The sequence below is a fragment of the Manacus candei genome, unplaced genomic scaffold (assembly GCF_025592945.1).
Source record: "Manacus candei isolate 608988 ecotype Guabito, Panama unplaced genomic scaffold, ASM2559294v1 h1tg000041l, whole genome shotgun sequence".
NCBI lineage: Eukaryota > Metazoa > Chordata > Aves > Passeriformes > Pipridae > Manacus > Manacus candei.
The window spans coordinates 3,278,770-3,291,604 of record NW_026138089.1 but is presented as its reverse complement, the minus strand read 5'-3'; the positions used below and the strand labels follow the sequence as shown (position 1 = coordinate 3,291,604).

Sequence of the window (12,835 nt, the reverse complement as noted above, 5' to 3'; positions counted from 1 at the left end):
GACACAGCCCAGACGGACACTGACTTGCTTTGTGTGTTAGTTGGCAGATTTAGACCCTTAAATGCAGAGCCTGACAGCTTAGTTTGGTGCAGGCATTGTAGTCCCATTTCCCATGCAGAAAGGCACTTTCAGAGAAAGAAGATTGGTAATCAGCTGTGAGACATCCTCAGCCCACCTTTGAATTCACCATCTTTCAACACCAATGCAATGGCTACCAGTAAAACCAGCTTGAAAACGTGGCAAAAGAAACTGGAGGAACCCATGAACTTCAAGACAAGATGAAAGTCCAGATCAGATTTTGGTCTTTAACCAGAGATAGCTAGGGATGAACTTCACTGACATGATATAGGAGAAAACAGCACAATTGCATCAATATACCAACATTTCTTCCAGAGGGACCCTGAGAAAGCTGCCAGCTCTGGTCAATTTAAGAACCATCCACAGTCAGAAAACACAAGAATCAGCTAATGGTACAGACTTAAGAGGACAGGTGGTTGTTGCACAATTAGAAACACATTTTTTCTGCCAAAACAACTTCTGCTTTGTAGTTATGATATTGTTATCACAGGTTTTCCCTGTAAACAAGAAGCTTTTGTACCTGTCAAAACCACTCCACAGTGGGGCTGACCCAGCCAGCTGCCAGGCCATCCAGGTGCAATAGCCAATGCTGCTTTGAGATGCCGCATCCAGGAAGGGCCAGCAGGAAGCCACACCGGTCTCCCCAGCAAGCCTGAAGAGCCAAAATGCTCTTTGTCAATAGCAGTTTATTATGATGAAACTGGCTTTAGAAGTAACTCAGAATTTATAGGAAGGTACAGAAATAACAAAACAGAAAAAAAAGGGAGAAAGAAACACTTGCAGCAGGAGTTTATATTCATCCTGAAGTAAATATGCTCACACGGAGGTTTTTCTGCCAGGGCTAATAAACAGAGCAATAGCAATTCCCTTTATCTCCCAGGCCACTGTTTTCTATAGGAGTAAAACAGAATTCCCTCCTCATCAATCCTGCTCTTTATTGCAGTGCAGCAATAGGTCTCCTTGAAGGTGACAGATGCAATGACAAATGCTCCAGCACATTTTAGTTACAACCCCCGATAATAAGTCTGTGTCTGGGGCCTCCTGCAGCTGGAGCACAGAGTCTAAAACAGGATCTTGCAAGGAACACTTGTGGCAAAATCCTGTGTTTTTATTCAAGGCTGGAAGATTGTGCCTATTTACCTAATAGGTAATCCCACTAACAGGATTACTCCAGCTTGGTGATGTTCCTTCTAGCAAAAGGAGAGGCTACACTGTGCACTTTCACTCAACTAACATGCTGCCTACACGAATTGTGATCTCAACATAGGGCAAAACCAACAACCTCCAGTTCTACAACTTCCACAAGCTGCAGATTAAAGATAATGTTATTTTTGAGAGAGCACTACAACCTGGCCCCAATGTATCTGCCAGCAGCCACTGCAGCAGAGGATGCTGAGATGACAACACTATTTAAGCTGCACAGACTCTGGTTATCAAGCCAAAGAGCCTTCAACTGGAAGGGTGACCAAACTGTTGACATGAAGCTTGGCTGGGGAATACACCATCTTTAGCTTACATTGTAATACCCACAGGCAAAGTCTGGCAAGAGATAACACATGCATGCACAATTTAGTTCCACGTAGCTGTGCATGTGTGCATACATACAAATATATTTTTATATATATATATATATCTACAGTGGTTGACTGCTCTCCTGTTCCTCATTAGGAAAGCCTGTGCCAAGAGAGCTGAATGTTCACAATCTCTTGGGCTCTTACCAGCATGAAATTTTTTTTTATTTCCTGCAGTTGAAAAAAACAGAAGATGTAAGGAAAGGATTTCAGCTAAGGCTGTCTTGCTCACATTTTGGAACTATTTCCTTGTCCTGTGTGTATGCAGGTGCTTGAAGGCAGTCATTTCCTGCTAGATAAAAGCATTCTGGTTTGATGTCAATCACTTGGGACATTTGTAAGCAATAGTGTAAATATGCAGTATGAAGAGGTGATCAAATGAAAAGCATTTAAGTGATGTTTATTTAACCCAGTATTTTTTAAACATGCACACACACACACATATGTAAACAAATAAAGAATTAAAGCTGTTTCATTTGAATGATACAAACTGGACTTTGAGGCACTAAAAAGAAACAGAACAGCTAACAACTGCATCAAAAATAAGAATTAGAGAAGCATCCTTGGTGGAGTCTAGGAGTGAAAATACCTGAATTACCAAGTAATCATGTTCTTAAGTGCCAATGTGGTATATGCCAAATATTACTGAAAAAAATACAGCATCTCAAGGTGTATTCCTAATTTCCTGGTAATCATCCTCTATATGATATGTGAATGCATAAGTGAGGAACTACCTTCAATGGAAGAAACAAATCTATGCTTTTATGGCAGGAGTGGTGTAACAGAGCAGTTACAGCTATGATTGATATTTCCCAAGTTTCCTTTCCACTACTTACAAAAACACTACTTTGATCCTCCCAAGCCTGCTTGAACCATGTTGGCAAGTTTAAAGTAAAAACAAAACCACACACACATACCTCCCAAACCCCTTGCAAGAACGCTGCTCCCTTTGCTATATCAACAGACATCTTTACCAGCCTAAAACAATCATAAAAACATGCACTGAACATGTTGGGAGACACTGTTTTTCTGCCCGAGGCAACCACATGCCTTATGCCTCTATTAAAAAAGAGTTGGCCCATTTTATAATGCCCACATAGACTGGCATTCACATTGCCAAGGTCTGTTTGTTTTTCTCTAAAAGTTTATGGAATATGCTCAGCTGGAATATCTAACCATGCAATAACAAAGATGTTTAAAAGAATTTTGAATATGATTTACTTTGTATTTTCCTCCCTGCTCTTTTTAGAAAGTTAATGTATCATACAAGCACATATCTCATTTCATCCTTCCCCCATTCCTCATATTCACTGTTTAATTAAGGAGCATTTAAGACTCACCAACACAGCTTTAAATGCTCTGAGCTACTTGGATTACAGTAACTTGTGAAGCATCATGCCCCAAAAGAGAGACTCACGGAAATGGCAACAAATGATGAAAGGGTTTTATTGTGCAAAGATTTCAAAATGCTGGAAATCCTTTTGTATTTCTCTTCACTTCGCTTTTTCCTCCCCTCCCCTGGCTGGGAATAAGGAAACAGCCAAGTTATTCTATAGCTGGTTCCCACCACCACAACATTCTGGTTCCCATTGTGCTGTGCATTCAAACAAAAACAAGAACAAGCATTAACAGCTCCATTCCCATCCATCTACGAGACAGGAACTCACAGATGCTTCATTATATACCTCCTGCTGGCACTGATGAGGCAGAAGACTCGTATAGAAAGGAGGGGGAGACTCCAACAAAACACAAGAGTCATTGTAATTGTTCCCATTCCTAATTCTATGAGCCTGTGTCAGCCAAAACATCATGCTACTTCCAGCTTCCCCTCACTGGTAAAAAAAAATACAGGCACTGTCAACAACATCTCTAGAACCTTCCACAGATTGAGCAAACATCGCATCCACGACTTTAAAGAAGTTAGGAGGAGGGAAAAAACTGGACCATTTTGTGTATCTGGAATTTTATTTTATATATAAATAATAAGAGACTCAGGGATTTAGAGACTTGCTACTTGCAATGTTGATCCTGCAATGGGACAAGCATGGGCAGACTTCAGTCCCACTGCAGAACGGAGGACGAGGTCTCCAGACTGACCCAAACCACGTAATGTCCTTTCACAGAATCCATACCAGAAGCCCGAGCAGCACACAGTCAGACTGTCCCGAGGCAGAAGGCAGATTAGTCACATTCAAAATGGATTCAGATGGGTTTTCATCTTTTTCTTGGGAAATTGTTGCTTATATCTATATTTTTTTTCTTCACCTATAGCCAAAGAAAGGGGACAGAGGTCATGGGGGAGAGGAAAAGAGGGACAAAGCAGAATTAAATACCATAGGCCTTTTCTTTTCAATGTCAAAGTGACATTAAAACTTTTTTCCTTTGATGTGGCAACTTGATCAAAATCTTTTTGAGAAACATTCTCAATACCAACTCAGTTGCAGTAGAGATATTTAACTCTTCATATTACTGACATCAGAGCACTAATGATCATGTCTGTTCTAGAGGACTCGATTCCCATAGCTGACCTATGTGGAAATACAAAAGGGAAAGAACACTTCATAGCAAACAAACACCAACTGGAATCTGGTGTAACTAACCAACTTTCTCAAAAAGAATTCTTTTAAATTCTCATCAAATGCATGTCTTCCTTATCTTACTTACTCTGGTGTAAGACCAGGGTAATTTAACTCAAAGAAATGGAATCACATAAATATGGAACTGGAACAGAGTGAAAATGGGATATGCTATCTGCAAGGAAAAATACAAAAACCCCCTCACTTCTGTGCAACTCCTCTGCACAACAGCTGGATAAAATTACAGCTTGCTTCTTCCACGATGGGATGTGGTTTGAGCTGAAGTTTATGTATAATTATTGATGACAAACTATAACAAAGGAGGTGCAATGGTGCTGGTTTTTGGAATGGAGAAATACATTGCTGTCTCCGGCCCAAAGTGATTTTGTCCTTGGCTGACCACTCACACTTCAGAGACCCATGCTGTGGCAAATCATCGAGGAAATGAGATTGTCTTTATTCTAGTAACCACATTCAACTAGGAATATTACCAACAGTTGAAAATACAGTGAGACTTTCAGGACTGATCTCATTCAGAACAACAAAAAAAAAGTGTCTTTTCAAAGACCAGAGCCATGTTCTCCAACCTTTGGGAACACACAAATCCAACAAAACATCTGGACTTGGGTATGGAGTTGAATAACTGGATATAAGTAACAAATCACCACCCCCGCAGAACAGCTGAAATTGATACTGAATTGAACTTTCACCAATTTATTGCCTGAGGTCAAAAATGTATCAGTTTCCTTTATATATCTCCTCCAGAAGCCATATGTGGTGAAGCACGTAGGTCTCAAAACCAGCACCATCCAGATACTTCAAGCACCTGAGCAATTTATCTTCACTGTCTTAAAACCTTCCCCAAACAAAGAAAACGTGCCTGAAGCAAAAAGCTGACATTTCAAAAAGTGAATAAAGGCCTAAGAGAAATTATATTCATAGTAAGGAATGCTAAAAGAAAATAACAGCTATTTATGGATTTCTGCTTGTGGTGAACCTTGATATTTGTACAGTGTGTCAAACAAAAGTTCAATTTTCCTGGCTTTTTATCATTTAGTTGTTCTGTCCCAGTTGACAATAAGCACAATAATATTTCAGTGAATTGCAGAGAGGCTTTTGTTCCTCTTGGTTCTCCTGGGTATCTTTAAGCAAAAAAAAAAAAAAATTCTTCCTATTATTTTTCAATTTTTATTTCACATGAATATTTTACAAAATACTTAAAAAACATGTATTCTTAAAGAATTTATATTCAAATGTCTGAAGGAAAAACTAATGTGCTCAGTACATCAGCCAGTCAACACACCTCTTTGCCCTTGTGAGAGTTAGCTATAGCCATTAAAAATACATTAAGGGAAAAAACATCAAAAAATAATTTTGCTTTTAAAGGTTGCTGTGTAACAGTGAAACACTGTTGCTCAGCAGATGTGTGCATTCCACCACACCTGCAAACATATGTGACTGGTGGTAAAGCATGGAAGAAAAAAACTGGTGCAGTGTGCTAAATCTGGGCCCTACTTACACAGTTGGCAGTAAGGGAAAAAAAATAGAATTTTTGTACTAAATGGGACACTGCATAGAAAAATAATGAGGAGTCCCAACAATCCCAGGACCATTTTCTGATGAAAAATCAGTTTTTAACATGATGTAAAAATAATACAGGGCAAAACCAAGCAAGTAGAAAACATGTTCATAAAAGATACCCTTTATCAACTGATAACAGAGCAGACATTATCTGACATTCTGTACTAAATGATGTCAGATAATGTCCATTATAATTATTAATAATTAGCCTCAAATACAGAGTAATTTTTGTACTATGAAACTGAACCATCTTGAAAAAGTTGAGAGGATGTTTTTGTTTTGCTTTTCTAGAAACTGTAACCATAGGACTTGCTTGAGTTTAGAAAGCAGCCCCGAGGCCAAGTCAGAAACAGAATGGGTGTCTCAAGTTTCTGCCTTGGAGAACTGGGAAATGCTGCCTCCATTTTCTCCATCATTTATTCCCAACTGATGAAACATCTCATTTGAGAAGTGCATTAACATGAAAGGTCAGGCACATCGTTGACTGTTACAGGCTGTAAGACAACACTGTACCCTGGCACTGACAAATCTTTAGAGAAAACTTATCAGCAGGGAAGAGGTTTCTTTTCCCTCCTTCATACTTGCACAAATGTGACATAGAAGACAAAAAGGTTTTTGGTATGCGAGGAAGAAATAGGAAAGAAAAAAGATAAAAAGACCAAAACCAACTAACAATATAATCACAAGGCCTTGCTCAATTAACTCAGAACCCTTCCAGTAGACGTATATTTATTTTGTATGCTCTGAAGACAAAGAATTGAAATTCCTTAACTTGAATAGTGTTAAGGAGCATGCATATTCTTGACAAATGTTAAAAGAAATAAAGTTATCTGTCCCCTCCTTTCCTCATCAGTATGAAGAACATAACAAGTCAAACTTGCAAATGTTCAGCTTTTCCTGGTTACTTTGCCACTGTAGCCACAAACTATTATCAGTCTTTATCCTTTACCTGTCTGATGCCAGGTGATGTAGCGTTTTACTTCTGGGCTTGCTCTTTATTTGAAGCAGCATGGACTTCCAGGGGCTTGTCACCAACTGCATCACCCTTGGGGAGTGAAAAATGTGCACAAAATTTCAGTTGAGGCAGTCCACAATCAATGTTTTTACTGAAACAGAAACCCTCTCCAAAAGCTGAAACAAAAATGTCTTGCAAATCAAGTGGTGGTTGATGAGACTAATTCAGTATAATACACTCAAATATGATCTCTCAAACACTTTCTGGACTTTGGTCTTCCTGCAGTTAGCTGAGCAATTAGAGGATCTGAGAGAAGTAGTAGTTCAACTGAAGTGCTTTAATTGACTCATTTTGCCTGCACTAATAACAGAGGATGAATACCCACAGAGTAGTTGTTATTTTGCATTCTTTGAATTCTGTGTGGATTTTTACAATAGGTCTCTTTTAGCACATATCCTTTGAGTGAGTGTTCTCACACTTTCCCCAAAATAAATGATAGAAATCAAAGAATGAAGAGAAGCTTGTTACAGTGTCCGGTCCATCTATTTGCCAAGATGCTACAACAAACAGGCATTTGATTATAGTTTTAAATAGATATCAATAAAAAAAAATACTTAGAGGCCACACACATGGCTTGGGGACTGAAGCACACGACATACAAGGACAGGCTGAGATGTGGGTCTGTTCAGCCTGGTGAAGACCAGACAAAGGGGGAACCTAATTCCTATCCATAGTTCCTTAATGGGCATTTACATATTTGGAAAAGCTAGGTTCTTCTCAGAGGTTCACACCAAAAGAACGTGGAGAAAAGGACAGAGGAGCATGGAAAATTTTTCTTAGACCTAAAGGGCAAAAAATTATAAATGTATCACATGACTGATCACTGGACCAGGTTTTCTAGAGAACTTTCTAAATCTCCACCCTTGGAAATATTCAGCACAAGGCCTGAGCCACCAAATCTAACTTTGAAGCTCTCTCTGCTTTGAATGGTGGGTGGCTGGGTGAAATGATTAGAGACGGCACCCAGCCTCAATTGCTCTTTAATTCTACACATGAAAATTAAATGGCATATCCTTTTTATTCTAGAAAGACATTTTTACCATTATGATTTAAATAAGGAGATGATTGGTGACAGCCAACATGGCTTCACTAATAGCAAAGTGTGCCTGACAAAGTCGGTGGCCTTCTATGACAAAGTTACAGTGGTGGTGGATGAGGGAAGAGTGACTGATGCCATCTACCTTGTGCAAAGCATTTGACACTGTCTCGCACAATATCCTTGTTTCTAAACTGGAGAGACATGGATATGACAGATTATCCACTCCGTGGATAAGGAATTGGCTGGATGGTCACACTCCAAGAGTTGCCGTCAACAATTTGATGTCCGAGCAGAGACCAGTGACGAGTGGCATCCTCAGGGGTCAGTGTTGGGACTGGCTCTGTCTTACATTCCTGTCAGCAACATGGGCAGTGGGATTGAATCCACCCCCAGGAAGTTTGCTGACCCCACCATGCTGTGTGGTGCAGTCAACACGCTGGAGGAAAGGGACCTGGACAGTGATAGAACCAGGGGAAATGGCTTTAAACTGAAAGAGGGCAGGTTTAGACTAGATATAAGGAAGAAGTTCTTTACTGTGAGAGTGGTGAGGCTCTGGAACAGGTTGCCCAGGGAAGTTGTGGATGTCTCATCCCTGAAAGTGTTCAAGGTCAGGCTGGATGGGGCTCTGAGCAACCTGGTCTAGTGGAAGGTGTCCCTGCCCATGGCGGTGGGGTTGGAACGAGATGATCTTTAAGGTCCCTTCCAACCCAAACCATTCAGTTATTCTATAATTCTAAATGTGATGGAAAATGTAACAAAAGAAGCCAGAATAGACTGGAAAACATTTCACAGGATGGGGCAAATTTATACATTACAAACTAAACACAATAAGGCACCAAGTCTATGAGACGCTGTACATTCTGTGCTGGAGATATGGACTCAATATATCAAGATTCAATTATGAAGATAATTCTTAACTTTCTTATTCAAAAAATGCCTAGCAAGACCTTTGAAAGGTGACTCTTTCAAAAACCCATTTTGTTTTGATTGCTACTCTGGGTATTTCACAGTACAGGAAATCACAGCCACAAACCACACCCATTTCAAAATAATGGTCTATTCTGTAATTTTCCTGTACAGGAACTTTTAAGTTATGACGTTTTATTACAATTTATAATGAATAATCTGACTAATGATGCCTCACCTTAGGGTTTACTCAATCCTGAACAAATGAACTAAAAATAAGTTGTTCACAGAGAGGTCTGTATTTTTCCGGTTGCCTGTTTTAACTTGTAAAAAGCAATTATCGTCTAGGTAAGGAAACAGGGGGCTTGCTAAGTTCCTTTGTTTCTGTGAGCTCAACAGATCTCAATACAGGGCTTGTCTTCACTAGATCTATTAAGCCTGAGTTATTTAATTCAGCCAATCCACTGCTAAACTGTCATTCCTCACAAAAATTCATTTGCTGAATTAGCAACTAAGAAGTACTTTTAACTCCATCCACTGCATATGCCCACTATGTCAAAATGAGCCTGAGAGAGACTGTTCAAGCAGTAATATGGGTTAGCCAGAAAAGGACATCCTTTGAGCTGGCACAGGAAATACACACACATAATTTTACAAAAAAGTGCCAAAGTCCTCTAGTCACACTCAAAACCAAATCAGAAGCAAAAAAGGTGTTTAGATCCATGACCCAGAAGACAGACCTCCTCTGTGCCATGATTCCCTCTCATAATTAGAAGCAGGCACATATTCAAAGTCTTTCTACTTTCTGGCTCAACACAACCACTCCATAACAAATCTGGGTGGCCAGAGGAGTTCACACATCAGAGCTCTATCCTGCAGTAAAAGGAGAAATATTTTCCCTTCTTATGCTTCTGACGGTTTTAATCGAAAAGTGACTGACAAGAAATCTCCATAACACACTCATTATAGTGTTCAATACATTGGGATTCCATAGGATTAAAAAAAAATCATTATTTGAAACTGAAAATGATACAACTACCATTTTCACATTACACAATGCTTTTTGTATGGTTTCAGTACATGAGTGATTAAAAGACACCCTGACTTAGCTCACAGTATCTAACAGAGATACATCAAGACCTTAATTTTAAACAACTTTAAAAAAACCCACAATGATTTATCTGAAAATTTTCCTTCCATGCAAAGAAAAACACCCCAAAGCAAACCAGCTTAATGTCAAACCCCCTGTGCCTTTTTCCCTCACAGCCAAGCCAGGTGCAGAAGTTAGTTTCTGTTGCTACCTCTGAAGAAGTTTTGCAGGTGGCCAGGCCTTTTTACACTGGCACATATTCTTAGAAATTATAACTTCAAAGGTAGGTATACATGTCTCAGGCTTATGAGAACTCTTCAAAGGGAGAGTCTGGCCACCAGAAAAAAACCCAGCAGCTGCAAAAGAAAAACATAGGCTCACCTGGGCTCACAGATTAATAATTTATTTTTTTCTTCTGTCCTCCTTTGTTTGCAATGTATTGCTTAGAATAAAGAGAACATCACTATTCATCCTCCCCCAGTCAATCAATTACTCATTCTTCTTTTCTTTAAGTTAAGCTTGAACTTAACTCTCACAGAAATATGAGGCACTTTCAAAAATGTTGCCCTTAAAAAACCCAAATTTTTGTAGAGTGGATTCTGTCTTTCCCACCTCTAATGCATCTGAATTCCCCTCTGCCCATACTAAGGATCAATTCCAAAAGAAGTAATATTTTTACAAGTTTTATACTCTTGTTGTTCTTACTACCAAACAATAAAAGGAGGACATCTAACAGGAAACAGCATTTTCTGCCCAGAGTAGATGTTTATCTTTTAGTTCAGGTGACCAAACTTTTGCTTGTCTGTTCAGAAGCTTGTCTGTTCTGAAGACAAGCCCTTACAAGCATTTTCTGTAGAAAGAAGCTCTCTCAGCTGCTTATGCTGTGTTTGAAAGACAATCAAAACAGAAGTAACTTAAAAACTCTCTTGAAACTCAATTTAAGGTTTGCTATGGTCACAATTTGTGATCCTGATGTTAAAGCTCCCCAGTCAAAACACTGACACCACATCTTTCCTCAGAGCTTTCAGGTGAGGAAGGTTCAGGTCCACAATTTCCTTGATGTTTGTTCTGAGCAAGTGCAGGAAACCAGCACCCAAAGCTGAGCCCTCCTTACACCTGGAAGCACTCTGTAACCAGCTAGCACTTAAAAAAAACCCCAGAGGTAGTAATAGAGATAAATTTTTAATATTTATGTCTTTTACACATGTAATAAAAACATATATAGGTTAAAAATTATATATATTATATATTAGTGTTGCTAAATCACTGGTGGTGTCCATCAACAGACCAGACAGGAATGAAAACCAAATAATAAGCCCTAAGAATTTCTCTCAATCTCCAAAGCTGAAAGGGAAATTAGTTTTCTGTGAGATCTTACTACTAGTTGGGCCAAAGTGGAAAAGAGCACATGCAAGAAGAAAGGAACAAGGGATGAAAAGAAGAGTGTTTTTAGAGCTCTAGTGGTGCTCTGGTTTTGAACAATTTGACCATTTCAGTAAAAACAAGGGGTGCCCAATTCAGTGTTGTGGGAAGAAAGAGAATCCAGAATTGTTAAAAATACAGCAAAAGTCTTTGACTGGTATACAGACAAGACAAAGTGAGAACTAACCAAAGAAAATTGGGTTTGTATGTGCTTCAGTACATATTTTCTCACTGACTGGAACAAAACCTGGGTTTAAGTGACCTGATGCCACAACACTGCCCTTGTCACTTAAGACAAAGTCATTCCAGTGTGAGAGCTCAAAACCTTACAGGACAATACAACAGTACAAATTATGGAAGTATTGAAACAGAGGCAGAAGAGGAAAGGCAAAAAGGCTGCATTTCATTAAAATAAACATCAAAATTAACTGACTGACAAGCAAGGCCCAATTGTTAGAAACTCACAGGTGGGATGTATTGAACTTTTGCTCTGAAATATTTATCTTTACGCAGTTTTCTGTAAATAAATTAGAATATATTTGTATAGAAAACTACAGTCCTAAAAATTTATGCTGTTGCACGAAATCCTCAAGCTGCTAGGGTTTATCCATCCCTCTGACCTAAGCCATTAAAGCTGATAAACTCAGCCAGTATTGAATACAGACTGCTGGGGAGAGAAAAAAAGGGGGAAAAAAAAGCTGCAATTCACTGGCTTAACAGTTCAGGTTGTTCTGTACACACTGGAAGGGAAAAAGTGCAGAAGAAAAGAAATGTAGAAAAAGATGATCTTACATGAATTGGGCAGAACAGAGAGACCAGTGACTCACAAAGATTAGCTGAAGGCATGCAGAGTATTAGCCTTCATAACTTCAAAACCCCAGTAATGAAAGTCTGATGCCTAAGGCTACTCAAAATGGCTTCAAACACTTCATTCTAAAAAACTGCATAAAGGCATAAATTAGTACAATTTTCTATAAATTTTGCACACTAAGCTTAAGATAGACAAAATTTCAGGGACATATCTTCCATTTTACTATCACTTCCCCCAAAGTGGTAATATAAATGCTAATACCAGTTCCACTGTTTTTTGTCAAATTACTTCTGGTGAGTAAAGATCACTCCAGGAAGCAAAAGATTTTCAGAAGATAACCCTCTTAAAACACACCTGGGCCTCCCATCTAATGGTTACATTTCTCCTGCCATCTCGTCTGCCTTGGGGAAGAGGTAGAAAAGCTGCCCACTTTATATCAAGATAAAGAATACAGATGCTGAAAAACTACTCCCACTGTCCCTTATTGGGAAAACGTTTCATCCTTCTGGAAATAAAAGTATGAACACTGATTTTTACTTATGGTACTTGTGTCGTTTTAGCAGAGGGCTTTCATCCTGACATCCTGAAGAGCTCCATCCTTCAACAAGACAGTGTATTAAAAAACTTATCAGACTGACTTGCTGTATGGAGAGGCTGCAGCCAGAGTATTTTGAAATGTAGCCACAGGAGGTCCTGGAATTCATCTTTCTTGGCAGAACTTAGAATTCAGTTGATATGACCTCAAT

The 12,835-nt window shown here is 39.1% G+C and overlaps 1 protein-coding gene across 3 annotated transcripts in view; it reads right to left on the bottom strand.

The window, feature by feature from the left end:
• Positions 1–3,595: 3,595 nt before the first annotated feature.
• APOO (apolipoprotein O) overlaps positions 3,596–12,835 on the bottom strand; it is a 30,470-nt gene continuing 21,230 nt past the window's right edge. The window contains exons 8-9 of one of the 3 annotated variants that reach the window (XM_051794845.1): positions 6,756–6,851; positions 3,596–3,914 (exon numbers count right to left, since the gene is read on the bottom strand). In XM_051794845.1, coding sequence (XP_051650805.1) covers positions 6,783–6,851 — 69 coding nt within the window. In that variant the 3' untranslated portion in view covers positions 3,596–3,914; positions 6,756–6,782. The other 2 variants (XM_051794846.1, XM_051794847.1) reach the window with 2 other exon arrangements.